This window comes from Netta rufina, assembly GCF_964035555.1.
Source record: "Netta rufina genome assembly, chromosome: 20".
Taxonomy (NCBI): domain Eukaryota; kingdom Metazoa; phylum Chordata; class Aves; order Anseriformes; family Anatidae; genus Netta; species Netta rufina.
This window is the reverse complement of record NC_140144.1, coordinates 7014628-7031079: the sequence shown is the minus strand read 5'-3', so window position 1 is coordinate 7031079 and position 16452 is coordinate 7014628. Positions and strand designations below refer to the sequence as shown.

Genomic DNA, 16452 nt, shown 5'->3' with positions numbered 1-16452 from the left:
TGGAGAAGCACAAATACTCAGACACTGGAGGAAAAAGGGTTGTCTCTTTAAGAACGGACAAAGCAGCAGATCAAAAATTTGCCCTGAGGTCAGTCTGAAGCAACATTTCTGTCCAGCCAAAAAGCCGGGTCCCTTCTGGCTCCCGAGGAGCTGAAGCAAGCAAAGGCTGCGGCCCCGCACCCACACCCCGCGATGCTCTGCCCCCCCGCTGGCCACCAACAGCCCAGCACGGCCACTGCCCTCACCTGTGGCATAACCAAAACCCCAGCCCACACCTTGCAGATCTTCTGCTGGAGCGAGCAACCTAATTCCTCACCCGACCTCACCCAAGCTGTTAGGTAAGGCAAGAGCTGGCTGAGAAAATGCCAATTTCTGCCCCGAGGAACCAGCACCGAGGTACCCCTCTCCCTGGTGGTACCCCCAGCACAAAGGGCCACCACCAAGGACACATAAGCCAAGCGTTTGTTTGGTTATTTTTTATTTATTTATTTATTTTTACAGCTCCTCACCGTGCTGTTGGGACAGGAGGCAGCTTCCAAGCTCGGTCCCAGCCTGAAGAGGGACCGATAGCGACTGCTTTTTGGCTTTGTGCTTTGCAAGGCAGCTGTTCATTCAAGAGGCTGTTCCTGCGGTATTGAACACAGGTATTTAACCCTCATCAATCACTCCAGAGGGGAGGGGGAAGCTTTCCCTGCTCTTTATGCCTCTTGGCACAGCCAGCAGGATCCATCCGATGCTTTCCGTCACCTTCTGCCCCTGCAGAATACACACGGGCCTTCAGCCCCAGGTTCATTTTTACCTTACAACCTCACCAAACAGCAAGAAAGGGATACCGCAAGGTTTTAGGGTGCCGTCTGACATCTCCTCCCAGAAACAGAGCAGGAGGCACGAAGGGGAGGACTACAATCAGTTCCTATTCACAAGGCACTCACGAGTTTGGCTGTACAAAACAGAGCACCTTTTTCCCCACACACACACACTTTGTAAAGCTCAGCACATCCGAACGGGAAGTCACCGAGACACAGTAAACAGCGAGATGTAATGAGGCCGTTTTTTATAACTGCTTTTGGAACCGAGCTCGGCTTCAAGGAGCGGAGAGTAAATAAAGAGCAAGGGGACCTGAGCGGGGTAAGCCTCGGGGTAGCTGCACCGAGGAGCTGGGAGAGGGGAAAGCTGAAGGTGTTTAGGGTTTCTTTTGGGTAGGAAAACCCCAGAAGCCCAGTATTACCATTTTGTTCAGGGGAATTACTCTCTGATCTGCAGAAAAGGGCTGGGCATTCCCAGAGCAGTGGCGGTAACTCATGTGCTTGTTTGAGGCAGCCCCTGCTCACAGAGCCCACCCAACCCCAATAACACCACCTTATAGATAGCTATGATCAAGGTTCATGGAAGCAATTACAAGCATCCTAGTTAGAAAGCCTCCAAGCAGCACGTTGGAGGTCCCAGAGCCTCGTGGCTAATTGCTGGTGCCCCGTGCACCAACACACCATCTCCGTACACCTGGGGGAAGCAGTTGCTACAAGCCACCTGCTCCCCCTTGTCGTGGCAAATGAACGCCCACATCATCAATAAACGGGACTTGGATAGCAAATTATTCCCATCCTCCGGAAAACAAACCGGCCTGGATGCCTCTGACAGCTCGGGCAGGTGCACGGTGTCACACGCATCCGTCGGGGGAGGCAGTTGTCTGTGTCCTTCCCTAATGACAGCAAAACAGAGCAGTGGGCAGCCAAGTCATCACGCCAATTACGTCTGCTGTGTCTCATCAGTCTCAGGAGCCCTAATAAAACCTCCGGGCACTGCAGACCAAGATGGATTATCCACAGAGAGATGTCAATATGCAACAACAACAACCACCAATTCTTAATGAGCTGACCATTACTGCCAGCTTGACATCTCCACACACACAAATGGGCACATCAAATATATAGGGTTGCTTGATTTCAAGTATCTGGGAGATATTTAAGTGTCCAGGACAACCTCAAACGAAGGGCAAATGCAGCATACTAAGGAGAGCCTTCACCTTACAGCAAGCTGCATGATCAGACCCTAGAAGGGCACAGCTGCTTTGGTTGAAGTATGAACTTCCACCAGCCTAAATACACGTCGGGGTGTCAGCATCACAGCTGGTAGCATTGCCACAATGTGCTCAGACAGCCAAGGAAGCTGGTTTGAGCTGCAAAGATATCTGGAGGAACTGGTCCAGCCCTGGCAGGGTCTCTCTGCCCATGCCCCCACCTGCCCGGAGCAGCCTGCAGCAGGGCTTCCCCACCAGTGTCCTTGGCCCTCCTAGGGAAGATCAATTTTATCCGAGGAAAACAAAAGCAGCCTCGCCCAAACGTGCAATAAAAAGCCCTGCTGAACGCAAGTGAAGAGGCATTTAATTTGTATTTGACCAGAGACTTAACAAAATGATGATTCAGAGCCGATTATTGATGGGGATCTGCAGCTCGGAGCTCCCCACCCTGTTCATGGGACACGAGCACGGCTGAACCTTGGGGTGCCAGAGGTACCCCAGAGGGGAAGGGGGAGAGGAGCAGGGCTCTGGGAACATAGGGATGGGGACTGAGGGTTTGAGGGGTGCTACATCTGTTCTCCTTTGTGAATGCGAGGCCTCGCATTGCTCCCAGCTGGCTGAGAAGGCAGGTCAAATTACCCCCGAACCCGATCACAGGAACAGACATACCGATCAATAAGTACCGAGGGCAAGCACACCAGCCCGCTCCCCGCCTCGCCACAAACAGCCTCCAAGGCAAAAGCAATTAGCAGAAATGAAGTTTTACTCCAGGCTCATCAGAAGTGGCCTCACACCCACTGGCTCTCCAAACAGAGCTGGGTTTTATCGCTGCTCTTTCTGCCCATCCCAGTGAAGGTTCAACAACTTTGGGCTGGCAGCACTCATCCTGCCCTGCCGAGACGTCTCCTGCCTCTGGAATCAAGCAAAAAGCAAACCCGAGGTCACAGCCTGCTGGAGTTATTCATTAAACCCAAGGAGCTAAATCAACGAGTTAAACGAACGTAGCCTAGCATCAAGGAGAAAAGCACTGCTGTGCCCCAGCCTGAGCACCACAGCAGCATGGTGCACACGTACAGCAAGGCTTCAGGAGGAAGGGGACACCAGGGCAACCCCACAGCAGGGAAGCAAACCCCTGCAGCCTGCTCCTTGCCGGCCTCGCCGTGCTGCACAGCCAGAGCCACGCTGCGACCACACCACCTTTGATGGCTGAGAGTGAAAATAAGAGCCCTACAAATCAGCGCGGAGTGGGGAAGAATAAAAAACACACGACAGCGTCTGGGTCTTGGAGCAATTCTTTGCAGAGATGAGATTTCACCTCTGGCCTTTGAAGCGATGCTCGCCTCCCGCAGAAAGCTGTTTCTCATTACACACCTGCACAACCCCATTTAATTCACTTGGAAAGGTGGAGGACAGAACATCGCTGGGCGTTTTGAGTCTAGCACAAGTGTCTTGTCCCCTGGCATTTCCAGTGAATAAAAAAAAATAAAAATAAAAAAATCTCTTCTGCAGCCAGGCAAACAGCTGGTTAGCCAGCCCAGCCAGTCAGGCAAAATGCGCCTTCATAATCAAAAACAACCTCTGAAGTTTCAAGGCACACTCTGTCTTGCACATGCCAGCACCCGTGTCTGAACACATCGCAGCTGTTTGACAAAAATCAGCTCCTGCCTTTTTTTTTTTTTTTTTTTTTTTTTGAGATTCAGCCCAGAGAAACCCAACCCCGTGCTGGTGGCTGCAGGGGGACACCGAGGGGTTGGGGGACACTGAGCCCAACCCCTGGGCAGGGCTCAGCACCCTCCTGTCCCCCCCCCAGGGCTGCAAACACAGGGCAAAGAGCAGCGAGATGCTCTGCCTTTAGCTGCCCTGGGGGAGAATTCCCAGCTTCCCAGCTTCAGGAACTGGGAGAGAAACATCAAGTGTCTAAGAGCACACGTGAAAGCTCGGGTCTAGGTGGATCAGCACGAGCTGAACCTCGCCGTAGCAGCCACTTCTCCACTGCTCTGCTTGCCTGACCACAAACGGGCTGCCCAAAGCCATCCGACCCCCCGAGCTCACTTCATGCTCTTCCTAAAGCCTGCAAGGCAGCTGGTGGTGCAGCAGAAAGCGATTTCAGCAACAGCTGGGCTGTAAACCCTCACCTCCAACAAGCAGCACCTGCCTCGGCAGCACAAGGCTCCTGACACAGGGGCTGCAGTCTAGGGCAGCTCCCCGTCCTTAAAACCCTGCCTATTTCCCCACGGGGCAAATATTAAACTGAAGTTCAGTTGTAGGACTCTGATGTGCCAGTCCCTGCACAAGTGCAGCTCCAGCGAGATGATTTACAGTCGGTAACATCAGCAGAAGGCAGTTTGATGGGTTTACAGCCTGGCGAGCCCAGAGGAAGCCCCGCAGCACTGTTCCACCCCGGGAAGAGCCCTCAGTGCGCGCTGTTTCCCCATCACCAGCAGGTCCACGTGCCAGCAGGAGTGCTCACAGACAGAGCTGCCCTTTCACCCGCATGGTTGGGGTTTTCCACCCTGGCTGGCCATGGGATCAAGGTCTCCATCTCAGCTGCTCCTGTGCATGCGGCAAAACACGCTTTGGGCCCCAAAACACGGCTCAGTTTGGCGCCCAGCACCCCGCAGGCGAGCTGTCCTCACCCACAGCAGCTCCCCCAGTGCACGTGGCTGTGCTTTGCTGGCTGGGGAGCCACAAGGGCCACAAACCCACTGTTACCCTGAACAAAACTCTGAGAAAAAAAAAAAAAAAAAAAAACACAGGGAAAGGCGCTTGTGGGTAGGTAGCGTGCTCGCACAGCAGAACTCCAGATAACGTTACGTTATTTATCTGTGAATGCTTTGACACCCAGATTCTCACATGCCCTCGTGACCAGGAAATTTCCCCTCCCTTTCTACCAAGCTCTGAGCTGTTCAAACAGGACAGCAGCTTCCCAGCTGCCCATGGGCACGGCAGCTGCGGGGCTAGGGACGCACGGCCAGGTTTTGTTGGTTTCTCATCGATTTTCATTTCCCGATTTCCACGCAAATACCGCGTGGCTCAGCACGCGGGAACACGGAGCGCAGCAAACCAGCCAGGCAGAGCCGATCTGGTGTTCAAGCATCCTTCCACCAAAACAATCCCAGATGGAAACACGCCCAGGGAGGGAACCCTAAAGCCTTAGGGTCACCCGACCCCAAATCCTGGTGGTGGGGAGCGCTGAGCCCGGCCCCACAGCACCATGCCCCCAGGTCCGGGGCAGGCTGGCAGAGCACCTGGGGAGTGTTTTCTTCTCGTTTTTGATCTTTCTGGGCAAACTTTTGCCCTTCGGGCCAGCAACCCTGCCAGGACAGCGCTCAGAGCGCCTCTCCTGCAGCGCATCAAAGCCGAACATAAGCCTCGAGAAAAGCCCTGGAAGTAACACCAGCCTCATCCCGGCCGTGCTGGCTGCTTTTGTTTCGAGAGGGCTATAAATATGGGGGGGGACACACAGCCTGCCTTCTTCCCCGGGGCGGTTTCTTCCCCCCCAGCCCCCTTGTGCAGCCGCTGCCGGCTTCCCAGCGCTGAGCCCCGGCGCTGGGGCTGAGCCTCGGGGTGCGGGGGGGGGGTACGGGGCTGGGAGCTAAAATAGGGGGGTTGGGGGCTAAGGGCAGCAGGGGGGGCTAGAAAAAAAGCTCTACACACACACACACGCACACACACATACACACACCTATCCACGCCCGCACTCACTCATCCCACGAAGTTTTGCAAGAACAACACAAAGAGCCCTATACGCATACCACCACCCCCCAAAAAAAAAAATAAATAATAATAATCCAATGAATACCTGGGACATCTGGGGCCTGAAGTTGATGTCCTTGAGGTCGATGGAGCCGGGGGAGAGGTTGTGGAGCAGCTGGCACAGCAGCACCCCGTCCCGCAGCGCCTGCGCCAGGTCGAAGACCACCGCCGAGGGCCAGACCACCCGGTGGTTGGGGGGCAAAACTTTGCAGTCGATGAGCCAGCGGCCGCACTGCCTCCACTCCTCCATGGCCGCAGCCTTCCTCCTCCTCCTCCTCCTCCTCCTCCTCCTCCCTGCTCAGGGGCAGCGGGCGGTTGCCCGAGGGGCTGCTCCGCACCGCGCCGCCGCGCTACCGCCCCGCTCCATCGCCGCTCGCCGCCCGGGGAAGCATCGGCGGGGAGGAGGAGGAGGAGGAGGAGGAGGAGGAAGGAGGAAGGAGGAGGAAGGGGAGGAGGGGGACGGCGCCGAGTTTTCCGGCGGAGGGCTGCCCCTGCCCCCGCTGCGGCCCCACCGCCGGGGCTAGGCGCGCCGCATCGGCCCGGGAACAAAGGGGCCGCCCCCGCGCAACTTCGTATCCCCCCTCCCCGGCCCGGGGAAACTTGCTCCTGCTGCTGCTGCTTTTGCTCCTTTTGCTCCTGCCGCTGCTCCTCCTGAAGCTGCTGCTTCTGCTCCCGAAGCTGTTCTCGCTCCTGGTGCTGCTCCTGCTTTTGCTCCTGCCCCGGCCCCACCTGCACAGCCGCGGAGCTGGCGCTGGGGACGCCCCCGCTGCCGTCGCGGGTGGGAATTTGCTGCCCCCCCCCCTCACCACCACCCCCGGGCCGAAGCCCCCGCCCCGCCGGGAGGAGCTCCCGGCCCGCCCCCGCCGCCCCTTTGTCTGCGGGAGCGCTGCACGCCTCCTTTCCTTCCCTTTTATTTTTTTTTTATTTTCCCCTTTATTTTCTCTTTTTGCACCCCCCCCCGCTCCCTCCTCCTGCAGCTCCCCGCTCCCCGTCCTGCTGCGGACCCCCTCAGCCGCCCGCTGCTCCGCTCCCCCCCGGCCCCCGTTCGCATTTGGGGTCCCCAAGACCCCCCCCAGCACCCTCCCGGCCCTCCCCCGAGCAGCCGCTGCTTTGTCTGGCTCCACGCTCCCCCTCTCCGGCTCGTGTTTGGGCTGCAAATACTGCAGGGGAGATGTTTAACCCAAACAAGCGATCGTGTTCCTTGACTTTCAAACACGAAGACAACTCCTATAATTAATTACCAGCGTATTTATTGCAAACCTCAACTCTTGGCCATTAACTCCTTGGCAGCAAACTCCTGAAAATCTCTAATTTTCCCTCGGTGGCTCCCATCCAAATCAGCACACTTCAGAGCAGCCTCTTTTCAAATCTGGTCTGAGTTTTCTTTGGAGATCCTCTCCCAAGAGTTTGTCAATTAATTTTCGTCCTGGCTTTCCAGATAGCCAACACCGGAAGCCGAGGCTGGGACGAAGGGAAGCTATTAACCTGGATGTCAAACAAATGCAACGCTAATCTCTTCCAAATGTAGCCAAGTGGAGATAAAGAAGAAAGAGTAACTCTGCTGGCATGACCCTTCGCTTCCAGGATGGGAAGGAAGATCCCTGTAAAGAATGAAAAACAATTGTTTGATATTCCAAGGACAGTTTGGCGAAGCTTTTTTATTTTTTTATTTTTTTTTTTTCAAATAGCACGGGAAGTGCTTCTTTTAGCCTGATGTGCTGGCGCTCGGTCTGCCCCCGGTCTGGCTGTGTGCAGTGCCTGGTGCACCTCTGGCAGGGCAGGATGGGTGCGAGTATAAACGGAGAGGGAGCAGCATCCCTGTGCCCCGGCCTCGCAATCAGAGCTGTGCCCTGCCCTGGGTGTACTGGGGAGCATGCTGATCTGTAGTTCCCCGTACCCTGCAGAGGTGATTTCTCTCCATAACTTTCTCATTCCTGAAGTTCACCATTAAGCCACTCTGCCTGGGCTCCAGCAGCACCCAGTGGGCAGGAGTCACGCAGCCATTGAAAGGCGTGGAGTCCCGCCAGGGATAATTTTGGGTCACTGAGCCCTAGTCTGCTTTGTGAGATCAAGTCTGTAGGTAGAGGGCTACAGAGGAGTTTATTATATGCGTATAATTAAAGCTGCTTGCTATGGCCTGGCCTTTTTTTACTGCATAATAAAACCCCTGCTTGGCCCTCGGACACTCAGGACCGATCGCTGCAGCTGCAAAGCCAGCATCTACGTGGGAGGTGCTGAAGCAAGGACGCTTCTCACCCACCTCTGCAGCAGGAAAAACAGCTGATAGCAGGGATTTCTGAGAGGGGAAACAACTGGAAGGCAAGGCTCGGCGACGAGCGTGCAGCCAGCACGCACTCTTGTGGGCTGCGAGCTGCAGATCATACAAATGTCCTGAACCAGGGGAGTACGGGACAAGCAAAGAGGATCTAGGAACTGCTACCAGTGTGAACCTAAAGCTGAAAGGGGGATTGGACAAATGAAAAGGAGCACGGGGTGGGTTTTGTGCTCGAGCTGGTGCTCCCCTCTCCTGCCCCTTGGCTCTGCTGGGAATGACAGTTAGGGAATGAAGGACAGCCAAGGAATGACAGACAGCCTGGGAATGAGAGACAGGCAGGGAACGAGAGACAGCCAGGGAATGACAGGCAGCCAGGGAACGACAGACAGGACAGCCTGGGGCAGCGGCGGAGCTGCTGGCAGAGGCTGACACCACCCTCTGCTGGGCACCCAGCGCGCTGCTCTCGGCGCTCGTGGCCCATCCTCGTGTTGCTTTCTCAAGTGAGAGGCCTGAGAGATGAACGCTGGAAAAATACTAAAACAGAAGTAGTAACAGAAGGGGCTTCATGGCTTTTCATCCCCCGGGTCTCAGTAACTCGGTGCCGGCAGGAGCCCCCAGCTGGAGCACGCAGAGAAGCTGCCACCACGCTGCCTCTTAGGAGCATCCATCTGAAAATCTCCCTTAAATACCAGGGCCGTGCCTCCACGAAATCCCCATTTCCGAGTGTCCATGGATTGCCATTGCCACCTTCTGGATCAGGCTGCGTGTGCACCAGCCTGTCCCATAGGACACCCATCCCCAGCTGGGGCCTGGCTGCCCGGGCAGGAGCTGTCAGCAGTCACCGTGCAGCCTGGCACCGCTTACATCGTGCCATGAGACCCTGTGGGCTCCCTTCTCCAACTATTTTAGGAAAGCTGCGGGAGGCACAGCTCGGCCAACAGTGCTCAGCAGTGGCTCTTGCTCGATCCTCGCGAGGGACAGGTCGCACGGCTGCGGCTGGTGCAGGCAGGGAGGAGGAAGATGCAGGCTGGGAGGAGGAAGATGCAGGCTGCACACCCCACATGGATAATCAGGGTTGAAGTGCTGCTGTCAAACTACAAATATTCACCGGTGCAGACAGCAATTTTGTCTGGCTCACCGCCTGCTGTAAGCACCTGATCGACCTGCCCAGACAGCTCGTGGCCTGGAAGAGGGATTGCAATTATCCTCCTGCTAGCAGCCCTGCACCCCTGCCAGGACAGCCCGAGGCTGCTGTGGAGCTCCTGAACCCCTGCACACCCAGAGCAGCCGATGGGGGTGAGTGCCTGCAGGCTGGCAAAGGGGAGCAGGAAAGCGAAAAGCAAATCTGGTTCCACTCAGTGATTTCACATTTTGCTCTGCAGCTTCCACAGGGAGGGGCCTGGGCTGGCTCCTGTCTCTGCTGTGCTAGCGGGAGGGGATCAGGCGGAGTCGGGACATCTCCAGTGCTGACCACTCCATGCGTCCATCCTCCCGTTGTCCTTCCTTCCTTCCCTCCTCCCCTTGACGGGAAGCGGGCAGGAATTCCTTTTCTCTCCCTCTGTGCTTCCGCTCAGCCTCTGCTTGTTTCTCCCTCCTCCTTTTCCCTTTTATTAAATTACCCTTATCTCCCCCCACGGGTTGTTTTTTCCCTTTCCAGCATACTTTCCTCTCCCCCCCTTCTAAGGACGGGGAGCGTGAGAGCGGCTGGGGCTGCGTTCAGCTGCCCAGCAGGGCAAAAACCCCACCAGGGCGCTGCCTTAGCGGGCGCTAAGAAGCTTGGCAGCTGAGATTTACCACCACCAGCATATAAATAAAATAAATAAGTAAATAAATAAGTAAACAAACAAGTAAATAAATAATAAAAATCTCCCTGCGCTCAGCTCTCTTGCTCCGTGCCGGGGGAACCCCAAGATGCTGCTGTCGGGGCGCTGCTCGCCCCAAAGCCAGCACCGGGAGCGGCTGGGGGCGGGCAGGAGGCGAGCACCGGGTCCCCCCCGAGTCCCCCCCGGTCCTCCCCGGCTCCGCCCCGGCCCCGTCCTCTCCCCCCCGCCGTTGGCTGCGGCTCCTCCCCGCCGTGATGCGCTCGGGAGGCGCCTCCGCAGCCGCTCCGCGGAGCCGCGCCGGGGCCGAGCCGAGCCGGGCCGGGCAGCGCAGGCACGGTGGGGCCGGGGGGGGCAGGGAGCGCCCAAGGGTGGGGGGCACCCTAAAGGGGGGCAGGGGGTGAGGGTGGGAAACCCGTGGAAGGGTGGGAAAAGGGTGGAGGGAGGGGAAAAGGGGGGCGGTGCCAGGCCTTGCTGTGACCCTCGCTGTGTGTCCCCCCCCCCTCCAGGTTGAAGCCCCTCGGAGCGGTGCTGTCGGGAGGTGATGGGTGGCCCAGGAGGGGTGCGGAGACGTGGAGGCAGCGCTTTGGGTTGTGTTGGGCGCTATCCATCAAGAAGGGACTGGGGGAGCGCCGGGCTGGCGTCAGCGTGAGGTCACGCAGGGGTGCTGAGGTCACGGACGGGTGCTGAGGTCACGCACGAGGTCACGCACAAGCCTGGATGCTGCTGGTGGCCCCTTAGGTGTGCCCTACAATTCGGGGCTCCATCCTTTGGAGAGGTGACCCTCAGCCGGAGCCGTTCGCCCCATCACTCCCAGCTTCATGCGCCCGGCCCCTCTGCAAGATGAAAGGGGCACCAACACCACCGCTGGATGAGCTTCTGGAAAAGCCCTGGCTTGTTCCCTAAGCAAGGCCAGGCTGCCCGCTGTGATTTTCGGGTGCGCACATTCCCGTGCCCTCTTCTGAGGGGCGCTGGCACCAGGCATACAGCTCGCAGCCCCCAGGAGCTGTGCCCCTGGGGATGTTCTCCCCTGAGCACCAAGCTGCCGTCGGTCTGCACCGCCCCAGCGGGGTGTATTTCGGAGCTGCCGGGAGGAAGATCTCGCCTTTGAAGGTGCCCTTGAGCAGATGACTGACAAGGTGATGAACGGGAGGGTGCCCCTGCCCGAAAAAGCCTTGTCCGAGGGCTATGCCCGGCTGCGCTACAGGGACACCTCGCTGCTCATCTGGCAGCAGCAGCAGCAGAAACTGGAGTCGGCGCCGCCCAACACGTACCTGAGCCGGAGCCGCAGCATGTGGTACTCGCAGTACGGCAACGAAGCCATCCTGGTGCGGGACAAAAACAAGCTGGATGTCTCCAGGGACACGGGACAGTCCAAGTTTTGTGCTATCATGTAATTCCGGTGGCTGGGCACCAGAAATCTGCACGTGGAGACGAACCAGAGTTGCAGCAAGCTGGAGGTGGAGGGCTCACGCCGTGCCACCAGACCTGCGGCTAAGGCCGGGTGTGGGATCGGTCACGAAGGCTGCTGGAAGTTTATGTTAATTTTTGCTGTCGGTAGCATCTGATTTTGCATGTCGTTGAGTGTATATAACAAAACCAGCCTCGCTCAGGAACTGATGAGCCCGTGTTTGCCGCCTAGCATCATCAGCAGGGTCCATGCTGGACCATGTGTTGCTTTAAGTGGCTTGTGTACCGTGAACAACACCCGCTGCCATTTGGGAACTGGCCCCAGCAGGCACTTTACCTTGCTAGTCCTTAGGCATTGCCAAAGCTCTGCAAACACTGGTGGGAGACAGGCGAGTCTAGATTGGTTTCCGCTGAGATTAAGATTTTAGGAAGATTATCTGCTAACACACACAGCCAGTACTTGCTCTGCTTGCCCTGTCTGCCTTTAATTACTTCCCTGGAAGTGGTCTCTTAGAACCAGGTCATGAAGTTAAATGAAAGGGGAAGAGGGAAAAAATGTGTTGAGATTTTTATCTGAGCCTTCAACATACTTAACAGGAAAGGTGCACTGCAGCTTCATCCTCTGCAAAGCAAAGTGCCCTTTCACTTTGGCATTACAGAAATAAATTACAGACAGGACTTCTGGAGCCAGTGCAGCCGAGTCCCTTCCTGCAGCAAGATCCCCAGCCCCATTAAAGCTTGCACAGGCCCCAGCTAATGCTCCAGGAATGCATTGCCGGGTGAACCACCTGAGAGGGAGGGATGGGCCTAAGAGAGCAACAGGAAGAAAGCTGCTGTAAATACACACATCTCCAGCCTACTGAGGTCTGCTTTGCATGTAGGTTTTAATGCATGTAGGAGCTTGAAATGATTTCTAATTCAGGTTGGATAACATCTCTTGCTTTAGTAGATCTGGTACACATACATTGTGTCTGGCAGCATTTGTTTCAACCAACTGAAGGGTTTTAGGAGACAAAAATACTACAGTTATACCTCTCAGCAATGGGTCCTGCTCTCAGGTTGTTGCTGTTGGAGCCGAGTCCCTAACTTCCTCATGACAAGGTCAAGCTGAGAACCCAACCCAGCAAGCACCTAAACCTTTCTTAAAGACAAAGCAGAACCACTTCCAGGGCTGTTAATTGTGTTCCCAGGGTTCAGCATTGAAGTGGAACATCGGGCTGAGCCCTGTGTGCTCAACCCAGCAGTGGTTGGACATGGGCTCAACTTCCAGCAAATCAGTATTTGATGTTGACTTCAAGGTGGATTATTTACCTGCCTAAAATTAGGCACAGTCAGTAGCGCTATCATATTTATCTAAAACCTCTCCCTTTAAGCATTTCTCAAGCACTTTATTTTTTTTTAATATAGCAAAGAAGAATTTTCTCCACCTCTCCCGTGCGCATTAAATGCACAAACACTGAGGTTTGCTGAAGTTGATGTGTTGAGCAGAACGTACCTGTGTTACTGTGAGATCAGAGAGGTTTGGTGTACTCAGCCCTGATCACTATATTCACTGCAAAACGTGGGCAGCTCATTTTTTTAACATAACTATTTATGCATGTGTTAATGTTTGGTACCTTGTGTGTGCTCATAAAACCAAACCTGCTGAGATGGACCTCGGTGCTTCCCAGCCGTAGGCATCGCTCTGCACACTCAAAGAGTCCTCTTGGTCTTGGCAGGACGAGCTCTAGCTGAGAAATATTTTCGGTGTATGGTTTTTCAGCTGGGGAAGAAGCATCCAGCAGGATTCACAACACTAACTGGACTCAGAAAGCTGCTGGCAGGGCAGCAGAACCACTGTACGGAGTGGGCTGGTTAAGGCAGGGCACTGCCTGGGACATGAGGCACACCCAGGGCTCCAGACAGGTGAGCACTAAAAAAAAAAAAAAATAAAAATGGGCAGGAGCCTGGCCCCAGGGCTCCCCTGGGAAGCACAGAAGCAACCTGGCAAGGCAGAAGTAGGCTCAGGGCCTTTCCAGCAGCCCAGGGGAGCGCCCTAATCCTGGGAGTTTAAGGAACGAGGGAGAACAACAGCACATCCCCAAAGCCAGCTGTTCATTTTCTTTACTTTTCTTATAGAAAAACCGCATTTATTTTTTTAATTTCAGTAAGAAAGATGATTTATTTTGGGTATAATCAGTCCCTTTTTGTTTATGTGGCTGGTAAACCGAAATTCAGCTTAAAGCGTTAAAACTATTCAGGAATAAAAGCTTAAGTGTGTGCATAAGTTCTTCCAGGACTGAGGGCAGACAGGACAGTAGGAGAAGTGTGACTTGTTCTTCCCTCTCGTGCCCGTGAGCGTGAGTGCAGTTTCCGTAGCTGTGTCCTCATTAGTCACAGCAGGTTTGTGGGGTGGCTGCTGCGAAGCGAGCATTTCTGTAAGGCAGGTGGGTAGTGTTAATGCACTGGTTTAAAATGCTGTTTTAGCCTCTTTGGTTAAGTGCATTAAAATTATTTAAACGCATCGTTGTGTGCAGGCGTGAGTTTTTCTTCTGCATGTCCCTCAGCGGGGGGTTACCTCAGGTACTGGTGGGGCCCCTCTGAAGTCACAGCACTGCTGGAAAAGATCACTTGTGGAGGCAGCAGCCTCGCAGGAGAATTTTAAAGTCTAGGTTGAAAAAAAAAAAACCACGTTTCCATGGGCAAAAGAGGTTTGTTGAAACCTTCCAGATCACGGCTTTTAAGCCCAGCGAGCAGGAACAAGGTTAGAGAAAGATTAACCCTGCAGGAACCTGGCTGTTGTAACCCCTACTGTATAAATAAACCACCAGGCATCCATCTGAGAAAGCTAACAGAAAAAAAAAATAACCTTCAGTAACCAAAATAGCTTTTGGCCACCATACAGCAATGTCAGGACTGTGCTGTGAATGCAGTCAGCCGCTGTAGGACCCCCATTTCCCAACTGCATCTCCTATGTCCTGCTTGCCCTGGGCTCACTGACCTGCGGGGCCCAGCAGCCGCAGCTGGTGAGAAATTCCCTCTGGTTTTTTAAGGTCTTGGTGGCTGGAAAATAGCATTAAACTTGGGTGAGATTTTCAACCTCCTTGTATTCAGCTCAACTTACCTTTATCAGGTGCAGTTCTCACAAGGTGAGGCCCCTTCAGATGATAGGTTTTTCTAGGAGGGGAAAACGTCCTTCCTTGGCTGCCCCCCTGCATTAAAGCAGCCCAAAACCCTCACAAAAAAAAAAAAAAAACAAAACAAACAAACAAACAAACAAACAAAAAAAAAGGTGTATTTAGCATATGGCAGGTACTGAGATGTGATTCAGAGCCCCCCAGGCCAAGCTGGCAGCACCCCAGACTTGCCCTCTGCTCTGCAGGCAGTTTGCCCCCAGGAGTGCAGCACACCATCCGTGCAAACAGCTGGGCTTGCAAAATAACTCCCAAATTATTTCACTTAGTATTTTTACGTTTGTTTGGTGGCGATGCTACTCTACCAATTGGTAGGTCAAAGCCCCACTGGTTTTCAGCTGAGCTGCCACACCTGAAAGGGAAACTGAGGAAAAGAAGAGGAGAGGGGAAAATATAGTATAAAACTGCACACACAAAACAATTTTTCTTTTTATTATGAAAACAAAACAAATGCCCCAGGACCAGGGTCCATTACCAGTAACATCAAAGATTACTTTCTAACTTTTTTTAAAAATTCTGTTGTGTTTGAGGCCAGCAATTTGCAATAAACAAGCTAAACTACTTACATTGACTTTTTTTTTTTTTTTCCAGTAACTGACATTTACAGGAATATACTAGAAATGGCACTAAAAAGTTTTAAGAAAAAGTTACGGTAAATTTGCATGCACATCATACAGAAAAGTAACATTTTTTTTTAAATATTAAAAAAAGGAAAAACAAAACAAATACAACAACAAATCTTTCTGGATTGGTTATGCCAGTATCAGGGATAAGTTCTAAGTGGCCTGTGTCAAATCCTAGCTGGTGATTTATTTATTTTTAAAAATGACATTTAAAAAGATATGCAAATACCATTTTTGCTTTAAATGCATCTCATTGTTTTACAAGCAAGATAATGCTGCTAGTGTAACGCATCCTCGCCCTAAATTTATCTTTGACAATGCAGAGCCTGCCCAGTTAGCCCTAGTGGTAACTGCTCATGTAGTAGAGTATTCCTTTTTTTAAAAATTACTAAAAAGGTTGTGTTTTGTGTTTTTTTTTTTTTGTTTGTTTGTCATGCCCCAATCCCTTCCCCCTAGCTCCAACCCCAGCTTTAAAAAACATCATTCCTTTCAAAACAAGGAAAAAATTAAAAACTGGTCTAAGAGTCCCCAAAACAGAGAAAGAACTAGATTAGGTAACTGCAGTCTGCTTCTACCACATAGAGAACATGGAAAGAGACCTCACTGGGTAACTAAATTTGTATATATACACGCACACACGTGCTTGTGTATGTGTGTGTGGGTGCGTGCAGCAATTGTGCACACACCCCACAGACATCAGCTACATAGTCCTGAAATATCAGTTCTACAGTTACAAACCCTGTCGGTAGGAAAGTTTAAAATCACATCGATACAAAACTGAAAAGATTTTGTATAGACAACATTTGGTTAGCAGAAAACTGTCGGACTCGACAGATTCCTTTAGTAGATAAACCAGGGCCTGAGCCCACGGGATGCGGATCTCCCTCTGGTCCCATTGAGCCTACATCTGATGGTATGCCAGGAGACAGGCTGACCTTACAATCAGATAAAAGTTTAACAAAGTTTTTAAAGGTGCAGTAATGCTGGTTGATTGGTATTAGGTCTGGTCAGAAATCGTTTTGTCAAAACAGGAATTCTTCAGAAAAAACAGTTTCAATAAAACTATGTGTGTATGTATACATATGAAATCATACTGATTTCAGTGAAATTTCCCCTGGAAAACAAAGTTAGACTTTGTTCATTCAAGAAAAAATCCTACCATAAAAAATTCAGTCTTTTTCATTCTGAAGTTTAAAAATGCCATTTCAAATGTTACTTACACATTAGATCATTTCCAAGTTATTTCATGACATCTGCACTGACGTGTCATGCAATACAAACTCGGTTAAATAAATGCTCTATTGTTTCCGTTTCCAACTCATTAAGGGCAGCTGCTACTTACTATGGACTGAAAACATCTCTTCTTTCCAGGAGACAC

General features: G+C 53.0%; 2 protein-coding genes across 2 annotated transcripts in view; one reads left to right on the top strand and one right to left on the bottom strand.

Moving 5' to 3' along the window:
• Nucleotides 1-6023, bottom strand: part of VAV2 (vav guanine nucleotide exchange factor 2) — a gene marked incomplete at its 5' end in the record, with an annotated part of 120406 nt that extends 114383 nt beyond the window's left edge. Inside the window, one exon of the mRNA XM_084299258.1 lies at nucleotides 5820-6023. Within this exon, the coding sequence (XP_084155384.1) occupies nucleotides 5820-6023 (204 nt within the window). The remainder of the gene's footprint in view (nucleotides 1-5819) is intronic.
• Nucleotides 6024-10099: 4076 nt separating this feature from the next.
• On the top strand, nucleotides 10100-14150 carry BRD3OS (BRD3 opposite strand). Its single transcript, XM_084299022.1, has 2 exons — nucleotides 10100-10207; nucleotides 10378-14150. The coding sequence occupies exon 2, from the start codon at nucleotides 10996-10998 to the stop codon at nucleotides 11263-11265; it is 270 nt and encodes an 89-aa protein (XP_084155148.1). The 5' UTR covers nucleotides 10100-10207; nucleotides 10378-10995; the 3' UTR covers nucleotides 11266-14150.
• Nucleotides 14151-16452: the final 2302 nt, after the last annotated feature.

What these genes read in the sequence shown, in the direction of transcription:
- BRD3OS (XM_084299022.1), top strand. Translation starts at nt 10,996, where the DNA reads ATGACTGACAAGGTGATGAACGGGAGGGTGCCCCTGCCCGAAAAAGCC.